The sequence below is a fragment of the Pseudopipra pipra genome, chromosome 3, assembly GCF_036250125.1.
Source record: "Pseudopipra pipra isolate bDixPip1 chromosome 3, bDixPip1.hap1, whole genome shotgun sequence".
Taxonomy (NCBI): domain Eukaryota; kingdom Metazoa; phylum Chordata; class Aves; order Passeriformes; family Pipridae; genus Pseudopipra; species Pseudopipra pipra.
The window spans coordinates 87,393,435-87,408,170 of NC_087551.1; the positions used below are offsets into that span (position 1 = coordinate 87,393,435).

Consider the following 14,736-nt stretch of genomic DNA (forward strand, 5'->3'; position numbering starts at 1 on the left):
CACACTGGAAGAGGTTTTTCTGGGTAGGACTTGTGGCCCTTGTGGGGGACCCACGTCAGTACAGCTCATTTGTGAAGGACTGCACCCCATGGAGGAGTGACCCATGTGACAGCAGTTTGGGAAGAACTGCTGCCCAAGGGATGGACTCATGCTGGAGAGGTCCATCAAGGACTGTCTCCCATGTGAGGGACCTCACGGAAGCAGGGGAAGGACTCCTCTCCCTGAACAGCGGCAGAAACAACAAGTGACCGTAACCTTCATTCCCGTCTCCCTGCACTGATGGGGGGGAGGAGGGAGAACATGGAAGGAAGGGTGTGTGGGGGGGGAAGGTGTTTTTAAGACTGTTTTATTTCTTGCTCTTTGGCTCTTATCCTGTTAGTAATAAATATAAGTATTATCCCCACTTTGAGTCTTGTTTTGCCTGTGAAGGTAATCAGTCACTGACCTCTCCCAGCTCTTATCTCTACTCATGAATTCTTACCTGTTTTTTTTTCTTTCTCTCTCCTCTGTCCAGTTGTAGAGGGAAGTGAGAGAGAGGCTTTAGTGGGTACCTGGTATCTGGCCAGAGTCAACCCACTGCACTGATTAATTACATCAGATACTCCTAAATCTATATTGCATTGTGCAAAGTATAATTGAAACCAGAGATACCATATTATAGTAAGGACTATAACCATGCTTCCATTAATATAAAGACTTATTATAAGCAGTTTATAATTCACTCTGAGATTATATTTGACATACAAGATCTTAGCCTGGGGAGGATTTTTTCCCAGAACAAATGTAAAGGAAAATCTTTTTTGGCCCTCAGAGATATAAAAGTGGAATTTGGATAGACAGTTTTGATTTAAAATGCCTTTTCTGTGAATATAACTGAAAAACACCCTGGTTTATGAATAGTAGATTATGTTGACTATTAGTTCACAACATGAGCTAAACATAAAGCAAGTAAATTTTAATGAAAAAAGTGAAATAGCTTTTTAATGTGGGAATTTTATGTCTTTAAAATATGCTAGCATATTTAGCACATCAACACAGCACAAACATAACTTCAGAGATCTCAATTTAAAACTATACTGGCAAATTATTGTGGATTGCTGCTCCCTTTTTTTCATAAAGCAGCCTGCATTTGTATTTACTCAATCAGCCAAAACCATTTGGTTTGTGTTTCTGAATGCTTTGGGGCAAAATGTAGCATTTCTTAAATGAACAACTACAATATAAAGTCTGCAATATATGCTGCACATCGCAATACTGACTAAAATTTCACTTCTTCTAAAATTTCAGTTCTTCACATCTTCAGTTACTAGAATCAGCTCTGCCTGATTCTACTCGCACTCTGTAGGGTAACCTGAAAATAAACTGCATCAATTTCTGAAGTCAGAGAAATCTGAGACACTCACGTGAAAGAAAGAGAGGGTTGTTACAGGGCTAGACTTCATTTCACTGACAGTCACAAAATTCGCAAGAGCCGTCTCCACAACTTATTGAAGAATGAAATGAGGAATGGGAGGGATAGAAATCTGAGATACACAATGCTTTAAAATAAATGCAATGTGGAAACAGGATAAAGAAGAAATTCCTGTGGTGCTTGTCTCTCTTTTTTTGTTCTCTCTTATTTTATTTCTCATGTCATAAATCAAAATGACTTCACACCACTTTGCTTTTGTTTTGCCTGATGCTGATACTTTATTGATGAGATTGACTATTTTAACTGTGTAATTCTTCTCTCCTTTCCTTTTTTTTTCTTATTATTATTTTAGACCCTGTTCCTTCCATGCAGATTTTATTTCATTCTTCCGAATACTTTTATTTTAAGCTTATTCTCCATTTCTGCCATATTCCCTCCCTTTTTTTTATGTGTCTTTTTTCTCCTTTTTATCTACACCTTTACTTTCTCTTTGTATTTCACTATCTTTCACATACCCCTTTATTTTCTCAACTGAACAGTATTTTCTTTCTAAAGTCCCTGTCAGTGATTTGGCCAAGGACCACAGAGTTGACTGTCTTTGAAAGTATTAAGAGCTCTCATGAATGAATACAGAATACAGAAGGATTATTTTGGTCACACAATCAACTTACTCCACATAAAGATCTCATAGCAGAAACTGAGAGAAAAATAAAGAAGGAAGATATGAGACTGGAAAGAGAATTCCAGTCCTTTACATGGCAAATAATTTGTGAAGTCTTGTCCTTTCCTTCCTTTTCTTATAAAGCAGATGATCATTATTCCCTTTAATAAATGTTTCTATTGCCTGGCTTTGCATGTCCTTTGCCTTATAATAGTTTAAAGTCTTTGTCTCCTTTCAGCTCTTTTCCATTTCTGCTCACACTATACTAAGCATAGTTCCCTTGAAAGAACCCTTCATTCTTCTTCCACAAAAGTAATGATACAAGTCTCTTCACACAGTCCAGCAGCAGGTATCTACTCCCTCTTCCATTTTTTTTGCACAATAAAAACAGATGAATTACTTATCCTGGAGATATGTTGCTCACATCAGGTTCTTCCTGTGCATCTAAACTTCCCAACTTTACTCTGCATCTAAGTAGCTGGGAATGCAATACTTCACTTCAAAGTAATTTCACTTTAATGAGCACATCACTCTGAGTGTACATTTTCAAAACAAAACCCATTCCAAAAGATTGTACTGAGTGTTTTCTTCATTAAAATCAAAACACTTTTACTGAAGGAGCACACTGCAAGTCACTTTGATGCCAAGGTAGCAAAGCCAGTTCTAATCCATGTATATAAGGGATATGCAGAAGATTAGCCAGATGTTTGATTACTCCACCTCAGAAACTCTATGATGTATTAATATGCCTGCCTGTGTCTATAATCGCATGGGTACTGTTGGGTACATGCCAAATAAAATAAAAATCACTGATTTGCACATTGTGAATCTGCAGATCCTTAAATTTATACTTATCTGGGCTATACTTGTATGTAAATATTACAGTATTCTCAGACTATCTTTTGAAAACTGAAATTCTTCTAAATAAAATAAAGCATGTAATTGTTCCCATCTAAGCATTTTCTTGAGGAAAAAAATATGTAGATATAAAAGTTTAAGAAGAAAGTTTGTGGTGTGCTGTAGGATTCATCTGACAATTTAGGACATCTACATTTTTGATGTTCATGTCTGAACTATTCATTCTGGCTTCCATTATGGAATCTGAAAAGCAACACCTGCACTGAGGCATGTGATTTACTTCATCCTGGAGCAGATGTCTAAAAGTGGCCTAAAAATGGCTATTTGTCTCGATTGACTCTAAAGGGGAGCCAAATATGAAGAGCTCTTTTTCCATTTTATACAGTGAATGCCTAAATTTAGATATCTAATGGTAGAGGTTGATGAATCCTCCCTGCAGAGTTAAAAGTCAGGATATACATTTTTTTTGCTGATACTATAGTTGTGTTCCACTATAAACAGAGTGGAGAGGACAGCTTCCTACTGCTCCAGATCTTTATAGGTGGTCTAGTCAGGAAAACTGTGGGCAGGATGATCTTGAATGTCCTGCTGCAGGTTTTGCTGCTCCATTATGTCAGAAAAACTCTGTCTTTGAAAGGTCTTGCAATCTTCTTAAGAAAAAAAAAGTCACTTGAGCTCTCTTCTTTACTTTGTTCAAGGCAGCAACATAAGTTAATCCACCTGGTCGGCTCCATTTTGGAGCTTTACCTCAACCCTTGCTTACACACTGCATATGTAAAAACACAGTCATGTTCTTTGTCTGGCTGGATCTGCTTATCAGGATCTGCTTGAGACTCTGATGTTATTCTATATACATTTTTTTAATGTTCTATCTTCAATTCAGTGCAGCACATCCTTATCAGAAGATGAAGTAATGCTATATCATCAGGTAGAGTTGAGAACCACAAAAGCAGACACAAAAGCCAAACCAGTTCCTTTTATTTCTGATCTGCCCTAATATCTGGGGTTTTTTCATATAACATGGGATTATGTTGTGTTCAATGAGCTTAAATAACATAACTGTTTACCACTTCCAGGACCAAAATACAGACTTCTAAACCTAATGCGTTTACCGAGTTGAAAGAGACTAAATATTTACTATCATATATTATTATGTTTTACTACATTTTCTACTACATACTTATTAGTCTTTTCTGAGCATAGAAAGGATATACAGAATAGTGATTGAGATTTGGTGTGTACATCCCATCTTAGAGGTAAACTTTAAATATGATATAAATACAGTTAAAACAAATTTAAAGGAGCAGTACATTATACTCACAGATTTTCAGGCCTCAGGAACTGTAATTTTGTGTAAGATGAAGTAACTATTGTCCCAATCTTTATAACTTGAATAAGGTTTACCTTTTTTTTTTTTTAGGTGTCCTAGATGACATTTGTCAGCAACAGAAAGAAGTAGTATCACCAGAGAGTAATTTAGAGTGGATGGTATGGTGGAATGTACATCTATCTTCTCAAAGAGTTATGAACTTTTCTCACATATCTCATCCATATGTATAATCTTAACTGGACTGGATTTGAGTCTCTATATCTGACAAAAACTATCTGAAAGACAGTACTGTAGATAGGTGGGAGAGGATAATACTGGAAGTTGACCTTAGTTACCCTGCTTCTGGGTTGCATTAGATTTGGGAACTGTGTACCACCTGATATCTATTAAATAACATATGTGAACTGAGGGCAGTTAACACCTTTAACAATGCAAACTTGCTTTGAAAGAGCCTGTCTGTCTGAGCAGTGAGTGGGCAAGCACTTACATTATCTTTTAGACATAATTTTGAAAACTTGTCCGAGCTCATACATATTCGCTTTAACAACCACCAAAACGTGGATAATTTTTGATTACTGCAAATCCCCACACTTCCTTTTCAATTAATTTTTCAGTTAAATCCAGTCTTGTAAAAACTTATTTTGGTACACACTCAATATAAACAGAACTGAAAATATTTCACTTTCAAAGCTTGTAAAGACACCTCTTGAAAAGAAATTCTAAATTCTTTTGCCCAAACTCTCCATAAAACTTCAACTCCATTTTAAAAGAAATATCAGTAAATATGTACCATTTATGAAATATCAGCTACAGTTCCGTGCCTAAAAAATTGAACAATCAGGCTAAGTCTCTGTTTCCCTTCACAGACGGGTCCAAACATTTCAGAGTAATAGCTAATGGCTTCCAGATCGCACATACAGTAGACTTTTTTTCCACCTGTAACTTCTTTCAGAGAATGCATCAGTACCATGTCATTCTCATTTGTCTTTCTCTTTCCCACAAAATGCTGTGTTTCACAATATTTGAAATGCTGGTGAAATGTATTTCCAATTCTTAAGGAGGCCCAAGTATGAAATCAACTCCACCTCACTGCTGGCTTTGCATAAATAAAAGCTTAATAGGAATGGCAGTATTTGATGCTTAGGTCTTAAAAAATTATTTAAATAATTTTCACTTTCATAATGCTTAAATCCCACAGACAGATTGTAGTAACAACTGAAACCCTTTTAAAGGCTTTTCAGTTCACTTTTCCAATCTGACTGGAATCTAGGATACTCTACATGAAGCCCACCTGTACCTATTGCACACATCAGTTGTACCAATGCCTGCACACACATGCAAACAAAACTAGATCAGTAAATGGTGAACTACTGGATGGAAGAATCTAAGATTTACACTAATGAGAGCAGAATCAGACCTATCATATCTGAGACAGATATGATTGTCAGCAATAAAATGGCAAATATTTTCAACTGCATGTGCTTGCAGGTAAGGCCAATGATTAGCACTTGTATCTTGCAGGAATAGTTTTTCTTCTCATAGCAACACAGAATTTTCCAGTGGACTTTACCTGGTAGGTCACGAAATCCTCAGCAGTCGTGTGGAATGTTAAATCTCCAGAACTATATTTTTTCATACAGACTGGTTCTGAAACTTTAGTCTTGTTTTCTAGGTATAAACACTTCTGATAATAAGAGAAATATGAACAGCAGTGTATGATCCCAAACAACAATTTATACTGAATTAAAACATTAGCTTCACCCCTTAGACACAAGACACAATTTATTGTCTTATCATATAATTAGAACAACAGAGCATGCAATTTGTTTATGCACCACTGACCTCTAAAGAGCTCATTGATATTGTGGATCCAGTTTCACTTCTTGATAATCCTGCATTGTCATCCAGCTCTGAGGCAATGAAATTCTTCACTGCTGTGCGGGGCTCAAATGGCAAATTCTGCATATGTTCTTGGGTGGGAAGATGCTGGTCTAAATTGATATTAAATTGGTCCATTACGGAGGGATTCATATTGAACTCTGGATTAACTTTGTAGTGCAATAGCCTTTCATGAGGCAAGGTATCCATGCCTATATTCATTTTGCTCTCATCTTTCAGTGATGGCTGGGTATTTACTGAGCCCCGGGGCATGACTATATAATCGCTTTCTATCATCCGTTCTTGAGGATGGACTATGTCCATATCTGCACCTCTCAAATTATCATCAGTGCATAAATACACAGTCCTCCGCAACTCACTGTTGTCTTTTTTCAAGCACTGATTGGCCAGTTCACTCATACTCATAGGCATGTGGAGCCCTGTTGGTTGCTGGATGATGACTTTGGAGATGATGTTTCCAGGCAAGGTTGAATAGCTCATTCCTTCAGGGTTTGGTCCCTTTTCCTCCTCTTCATCATTCAGTGAAATTCTAGAAAGTGTTCCTGTTATAGTAGCTGCTCTGCAAGGTCCAATGTCTTTATGCAGAACTGTGGGTCAGAGAAAAGAATTCTCACAACATGAAACCACGTCTACCTAACGGTACTTGAGGCTTAATCTAGCAGTGCTTCCTTTACGAGTGCATCTTCTTAAATCTTTTTCTATCCAATTAAAAACTCTCATTTTATAAATAATTTTTGAAAAGTGCTTTTGTGTGGCTTTTCTTGTTGCTGTTTTTGTTCTGTTTTGTTTTTTTAAATCAACATCTCTTAATCTGCTGCGTACAACTGATGCAGATTTCTGACTAAGCTTCAGTCATTTATATGAGTTAAAAACGCTCCTTCACTTATTCCTACTGCCTTACATAGATATTAGGTGACTTACAGCTCAAGCAAAAGCCTGCCATGTGGAACTCATTAAGGGTTTTCCAAAAAAAATATACTATGACATCTACTGCCGTTATTAACTCCACATAACCTCCCAGAAAATGTCAAACAGATTGTAAGGCAGAATCATTTTGTCAATCCATTGTAATGACCTACCATAAGATTACAACCATGAGCATGTGTTCCTGAGCTCCTAAATGTTCCTTTTCACTGGCTTTTAAAAACTCTTCTCTGTTAAATTATGTTTTAAAAAGAAGTGATGAAAGAATTATCACACTAGGAAGAAATTCCATTGGTATAAGAAAGAATATTTTGCTGCATCTGAAAAGGTTATAAAGGATATAAACATGTTTTATAGAAGAGTCATAACCCACTTTTACTGGGCTTATTCCAGCTAAGTGCAAGGATTTTCTGGTCCTGGTTGAAAATATTTTAATTCACACCAGTGCTAGTTTGCACAATAAAATCCTGCTCATGGAGGCAGAAGGACAACTTGAAGTATCTCAGGTATTACATTTACATCCCTTCCAGCTGCCTAAGGGCTTTGACGACCCAGATCCCCCAGTGCCTGTCAGTTCACTGCCTTCTTCCATAGCAAGCAGCTTATAAGGCACCCCACTCTCCTATGTCACAGTAACTCTCATCTGTCCATTATGAAGAAAACAATTTGCTTCTAAACAGCGGTGCACGAATACTCGGATTCAGTGGCTGCTTCATTGTTTCCAGTGACACTTGTTAAGACATTTCAAACAGTGACCTATTCCAAAATTTTTCATTAAAAGAAAGTGAGTTTAAATGCTTATCTAGTAAAGCCTGCTCATAACTGGATTCAAAGTCCATCTCCTTAAGGATGCCTCTGACAAGGCTCCCCATACTGCAGCGCTATGTTATCAAAGGTAAGAAGTAGGAGCTACGTGGATATTGATTTTTGTCTGCACTGGATGGTGACAGACACCCATTTGTGTTACAGTGTACTATCCTATTCCCTTCAAAACACGTGTGCATATTAAAACTGATCTACAGGGAAAAACTAATATCATATTGCAAGAAACTCAATTGGGAGTTTTTTAAAGGTGGGTGACTGGAAACCCAGACTTTACCTTAATGAGATCAGCTTTCTTGGCTCCCCATACAGCCAGCAAAGAGAGAGAGTGTTCCCCAGGTGGGTGATGCAGAACTGCTAAGTCAGGCTTCTGCCCTGACTCACCCTGTGAAAAAGACACCCCCTCTCTCTTTCTCTCTCCATTCACTGAAAACCGAAGGTGTCTAGGCAGGACTGCTGCCCTAGGAAGAACTGTCCTTTGGGAATATCTCCTAGATTTAAAAAGTTCTGTAGGGTTTAAATGGTCATTTATTTCACACTGTACTTTATTTAACAAGGTTGGCAAATAAATTCCTGAAAATGTGTTATTTTTAATATGTGGAAACAAACATAGCTGACTAATTAAAGATCATACCACTGAAATATCTTTAAAAAAACCCAAGTAGAGGAATAAAATTTAATTTCCTTAAACTATTGTGGATTTCACTCAGAGTCCTAACAAACCCTCTTTAAAATTAACACAAATTGATGCATCCTTCATATACATAGCTGTTAAGATACCCTATTTTTTGTTTTGTTATAGCAAAATGATTGTATCACATTTGCACCTTATTTTTTGTTTTGTTATAGCAAAATGATTGTTTGTCACATTTGCTTGTGTAATAGGGCAAGGAAAGTTTAATATGTTAAGAGAGGTCTTCTTTCCAAAACTATTTGCTTTCCAATAGACAACCACACTTTTCCTTACTTTTCAACTGCTGAATTCTAGTTAAAGGCTTTTGTAAGAATATGAAATAAATGTATTCATACAGTGACATCACTTTTCACTTTTTCTTTTTGATTGCATTTATAAATATTTTCTCTAAGTGGTTAAACCCTGATTTTTTCTGGTTTTCACTTCATAAGAAACTAGTACAAATCTTCTTTTTATTGGCTAAATATTCTCTCAATGTTCTTACCTGACCGACAAGCAATGTCCACGTCCTTCTCAAAATCAGTCTGTAATGAGAAACAATTAAACAGAAAAGCCATTATTAATTAAAAAATAAACCACAATACATTTTTGGCAACTAGCGCTTCCAGAACGTCCTACTTACAGGGTCACAGTCTCTTAAAAGTGGTTTCTTGTTGCTGAGAAGGTGAAGTGTATTGTTTTACAACAGCAGAGCTTTACAAAGTTTCCTAAAGTATAACTGGGTGGTTTTCAAAGTATGCTGCCTGACCAGAAAAAATAAAATAAAATAGGTGCAAGTAGAATATATAATTTTAATAAAATGATACAGTGTGTAGTTTTTAATGTATATGGAAGAATAACTTCTACATCTCATCTAAGGATCTTCTTTAAGAAAGCTTTTCATAGTAATTTTATGAACAGAACTATGAAAAATAACCTGCATACAAATTACTGTGAATAAGTGTAACCCAATTAGTCCACCCTGTTTGTAACATCATTAATCTGTTATGACGTGCTTATTTGTAATAAAACATTCTGTCATTCCTTACTACTTACGTAATCACATAAAATTTTTTAGTTATAATAGAACAACTATTATTTATTTTATTGTGCAAAAATTAATTGTAAGAACTTAGAATGGATTTTAAAAGTTGGAAATCAAAGCACACTTTTCCCAGTTAAACAAAACTATTTATTCTGTTAGAGAATTCAATTAATTTTTGTTTTATTTCCACAAGAAGTTTATTACATGCAAAATGTTCAATAAAACAGGTCTCTTTTTTGCTTGTGGAGTGCAAACATTAAATTATTTTTTGAGTCATAATTTTTGAAGGGCATCTGCTTGATGAGTCTTGCATTTTTGCTGAGCCTTGCATATTTCTAGGGCCTGATTCTGTCCCCATTATAGTCAATGATAAACTGTTGTTGAAAGTGAAGAGACCAATATGTTGTCTTAATATACTACCTAACAATATTAGTAAATCCAAATTGACACACTGAGTTATTCACTATCTTCTTAATTCAAGACACTAAGTAGATTCCCCCTGTAGAACCTCTAGCACTTTCTCTGACTTAGTTTGAAAAGAACATTTTTCAAGGCCTCATGAAAGGAAGACTCCCAAATGCATCAGCACTCTTTACATCAACAGTAGAAAAAGTCACGATATATAATTAGATTATTTTCACATTCTTGTGTAAAACTCTTTTGTCCTAAAGAGCACTGGTGAAAAATATTAATTCACTGTGCTCCACTAAATAATCACACCAATAATTTAAAACTTGCTAAGAGATTTAAGCAAGCAGATAATGACCTAAACAGACTTATGCTTTAAAACTGTGTTGATATTTCAGCTATGCATACCTGCCACATACAATAGAGTAAGCTTTTGCTTTTGTCTAGGAACACTAAATTCATAGTCAAAGAAGAAAATAAAAGCTAACCATGATTTGAGCATGTCCATTAGGAAAAGAACTTGAAGAATCTGCATTGATTGGATCCTGGCAGTTTCTCAGCCGACATCTGAATGCATCTTGAACCTGTGAAGACAATACTTTATACCTACTGATTCCTGTGTAGCATAATATAATCTACTCCTATTAGAGATTTAATTAAACCATATGGAATGCAATGCATGACATTTCTCTACCACACTTAATAAATCGGAAGCAATAAACGGCTATTTCTGCCATTTTTTACATTTGCTATATTTTGTGCCTGACACAAATTCTGTCAGTCTATCACATCAAGAACACAGAATTAGATTCACCTATTACCAGAATTAGCAAGTGATGATATGGTATTCAAGCCACATCTGTCTTAGTGATAATATTTGGTTTTGTCTTCTCATTCATTTTGGTACAGGTCTGATAACAGGATTAATAGATACACTGTTAACCACTGCAAAATAAAATGTATCTTCTGGTTGATCAAAATAAGATTCTTGAAAGACAGTTCTTATCAGTTAGTGTAATCAGACACATGGTGGTCTCCTTTAAAGAATAAGTCTATTTGAAAGATACTACTGATTCAATCATAACCTCTAATTCCACATATAGGGAATCTCATGCATATTCTCTAGGAGTAAAATTCAGATCAGAGAAATATCTTCAGCGTGAGCAAAAGAAGGACAGTGGACTCTTTGCATAGCAACAGATTTCTTGAAAGTAGAAAAGGAATTCCTCAGAAATTGATGTTTACTTATATGATCCATAAAGTAAATTTGAAGACTTGTCCCTAAAATACAATACATTTGAGGAATTATCTTGTCACAGGAAGGGCTATTTTTACTTCCATTTTGGGCGGAACATATATCTAAAGAAATACTATTATGCAACACTTCTGTCAGAAAGATGTGGTTCAACAGAGAGGCACATTCAAAAGGAAAATGCTGTTCCTGTTTGCTGACAGTAGAATGCAAATATATTTTGCTGCTTTCTCAGGCGTACAGCAATAAGGACGGCAAGGCAACTTCTGGAATCTAAAGTTTTACAACGTGAATGTTGTTTACAGAAACACAAGTGTCCATATTAGATATGTATAATCATATACCTGATTGCAAGAATGACTTGGAAAACGGGAACTTGATTGGGTGATCTTCAATCAAAACAAACTGATATAATTTCTTGTTTGAAAATGAAAGTATCCTCGATGAAATGCATATTAAAAACTACATTATTATCTGTAAAAATTACTTGATGTCATATTAAGAATAATCAAAAGCGAGACAATTTCTTCTACTCATGGACATTTTGTGAAGAGCAGAAGAGAAAAAATCATTAATTGTTCATGATGAGAAGCTGTCCCCTTTCAGTCCATCATGTTCTATTGCAAGTTGTTTAGGAGCTATCACAAAAGGGAAAATGAAGTAGAAAAAAAAATAATTTTGTAATTATGAAGCATTATTTTAAAGTGCTCAACCATTAAATGAGTAAGAGTGTTCTGCAGTCTTGATAAGTGACTGTTGCAGGTGGAGAAACCTAAATATAGAGCAGAAAGAAGAGTGAAGCAAGGTGGGAAGGTTTGGATTAATTTAAAAACACCAAGACTTACCACATGTGGTAATTTAAAGTGTGCTGTATTGAGACTCAGATTTTGATTTTAGGCACTACACTCGCCTTGGTTTTCTGTGTGTTTGATGTTAATTTAATTTGGCATCTCCTAGTTGCTGCAAATTTAATCCAAGTCTTCTCTCACTTTATCAATGCTGAAGTTAGGTCACACTTCAGAGTTTTATGCACTTGGATAAGCACTGGTACAGTGAATTGACAAAAAATAAAATAAAAATTCCCTCCAAAGCATCCCCAGCTGTGCTGAATCTGATCTCAAGGCTTATGATGTTTGACTCCAAAGCATTTTTACTTCAGGACATACTGTTTGATCTCACTCTGTGCAGTAGGCCTCCTCATTTTTGGGACACACTGTTCATAGAGCTTTCCCAGTTCTGATAGCTCCAGAGATCTCAAGAATTTCACATCCTTCTTTCACTATCTTCTGTATTTAAGCAGCGCATCTTAATTTTAGGATCCTCTTAAATACGCATGCGTTTCTGAAGTGCAAGCAGCATATGATTTGAACATGTTAACAGAATGTCAAATGTAGCCGTATTCATCATATTGACATATGTTGCAATTTCTAGGTGTCCTCGCCCAAGTCAGAAACAAAATGGGTGAACTTTCTAAATACCAGCTTAGTTTTCTCAAACTGCTTCTTCAAAATTTTTGTTTGAGTATGTAAAGGCTGTGCTGTCTTTACATTTTATACATTTTACTTTGAAACATAATCTTGTTTTCCCTCCCTTCCTTTTAACATCAAAATACAAGATTTTCTTAGAGCCAGGCAGAGCAGGAGAGACAGATGTGATGAACATGCAGATACCAGGGAAGTGGTTTCCTTAGCAACGGTAACCAGCTCCAAGCTTTTATAACTTACCCTCGCCCTACTCATGTACTTTTTATTTTTCTCCTGCAATATAGAAATGTGGGCTCTAGACACCAACGATGCATTTAATCCAAATGCTCTCTACTCCGCAGAGCACAGCTAAAGAAGAAAATACACATGGATTCCTCCCATCACCAGAATTAAAAGGAGTTACTGAGTGTGATTCAAATCAGCTTTACAGCATCTTGTGTTCAAGCAGATCAGGCAAACTATTTTGCTCAGATGAAGAAGCTTCGAGGCTAACCTGTTGTAGTGGGTTTCTGTGGCTGGGTTTCAGTAGCAAGGGTGGGGAGGCTACAGGGGGGGCTTCTGTTAGAAGCTACTAGAAGCTTCCTCTGTTCTGTGGAGCCAATGCCAGCCTACTCCAGGACAGGCTTCCTGCCACTGGCCAAGGCCGAGCCAATTAGGAGTAATAGTAACGCCCCTGTGATAACATATTTAAGAACAAAAGATTGTTGCGCAGAAAGAATTCCAGCCAGGGAAGAGCAGAGTGAGAACATGGGAATAACAACATAGACACCAAGGTCAGTGCAGAAGGAGGGGCAGGAGGTGCTCCAGGTGCCAGAGCTGAGGCCCTGCAGCCCGTGGTGCAGACCATGGTGGAGCAGCTGTGCCCCTGCAGCCCATGGAGGACCATCAGGGTGCAGAGACCCACCTGCAGCCCATGGAGGAGCCCATGCTGGAGCAGGTGGATGCATGAAGGAGGCTGTGACCCCGTGGGAGGCCCAGGATGGAGTGGGGTCCTGCCGGAGACCTACAGCCCATGGAGAAGGAAGCCCACGCTGGAGCAGGTTTTTCCGGGTAGGACTTGTGGCCCTTGTGGGGGACTCACACTGGTACAGCTCATCTGTGAAGGACTGCAGCCCATGGAGGAGTGACCCATGGGACAGTAGCCTGGGAAGAACTGCTGCCCGAGGGATGGACTCGCTCTGGAGAGGTCCATCAAGGACTGTCTCCCATGCAAGGGACCCCACGGAAGCAGGGAAAGGACTCCTCTCTCTGAGCAGCAGCAGAAACAACAACTGACAGTAACCCCCATTCCCGTCTCCCTGCACTGATGGGGGGGAGGAGGGAGAACATGGGAGGAAGAAGGGGGGGAGAAGGTGATTTAAGACTTTTATTTCTCACTCTTTGGCTCTTATCCTGTTAGTAATAAATATAAGTATTATCCCCACTTTGAGTCTTGTTTTGCCTGTGAAGGTAATCAGTCACTGACCTCTCCCAGCTCTTATCTCTACTCATGAATTATTAGCTGATTTTCTTTCTCTCTCCTCTGTCCAGTTGTAGAGGGGAGTGAGAGAGCGGCTTTAGTGGGTACCTGGTATCTGGCCAGAGTCAACACACTACACTTCTCCTATCATTCTCTTTTCTGTAACACACATATCACCATCTTCCAGTGCCCAATAAGATGTTTAAACAGCAAGGTGAGGAAAGAAAAACAGCCCTAAGCTCTCTGGGCTAAGAAGACAACATAAAGCAATAATACCTAACCCTATTTTGCATTTTTTCTTCCAAAATTTCCAAATGGTCTATAAGAGGTCTTATGCTTAAGAAGTATTATATTTATTTGAGAAGTAAAGAAACAGAAGTATAGAAAGATTTAATTTCTTTCCAAAAGACACTGAATTGATGCTGGACAGAAATAGATGACACATAGTGCCAACTAAGTCAAACACTTAGTTGGCTTCCTAATGCAGCCCTGTCACACAAGGTCTTCAAT

General features: G+C 37.3%; 1 protein-coding gene and 1 long non-coding RNA gene across 11 annotated transcripts in view; one reads left to right on the forward strand and one right to left on the reverse strand.

Annotated features, from left to right (window-relative positions):
* Window positions 1-14,736, reverse strand: part of ADGRB3 (adhesion G protein-coupled receptor B3) — a 459,919-nt gene that overhangs the window by 16,567 nt on the left and 428,616 nt on the right. For 6 of the 10 annotated variants that reach the window (XM_064650227.1, XM_064650224.1, XM_064650225.1 and 3 more), the window contains 4 exons: window positions 10,520-10,615; window positions 9,084-9,123; window positions 6,103-6,746; window positions 5,831-5,944 (listed from right to left, as the gene is read on the reverse strand). In XM_064650227.1, coding sequence (XP_064506297.1) covers window positions 5,831-5,944; window positions 6,103-6,746; window positions 9,084-9,123; window positions 10,520-10,615 — 894 coding nt within the window. The remainder of the gene's footprint in view (window positions 1-5,830; window positions 5,945-6,102; window positions 6,747-9,083; window positions 9,124-10,519; window positions 10,616-14,736) is intronic. The other 4 variants (XM_064650228.1, XM_064650230.1, XM_064650226.1 and 1 more) reach the window with 1 other exon arrangement.
* On the forward strand, window positions 12,352-13,185 carry LOC135411969 (uncharacterized). The gene is made up of 2 exons (XR_010429409.1): window positions 12,352-12,978; window positions 13,109-13,185. It is a non-coding gene; the product is annotated as an uncharacterized LOC135411969 (long non-coding RNA).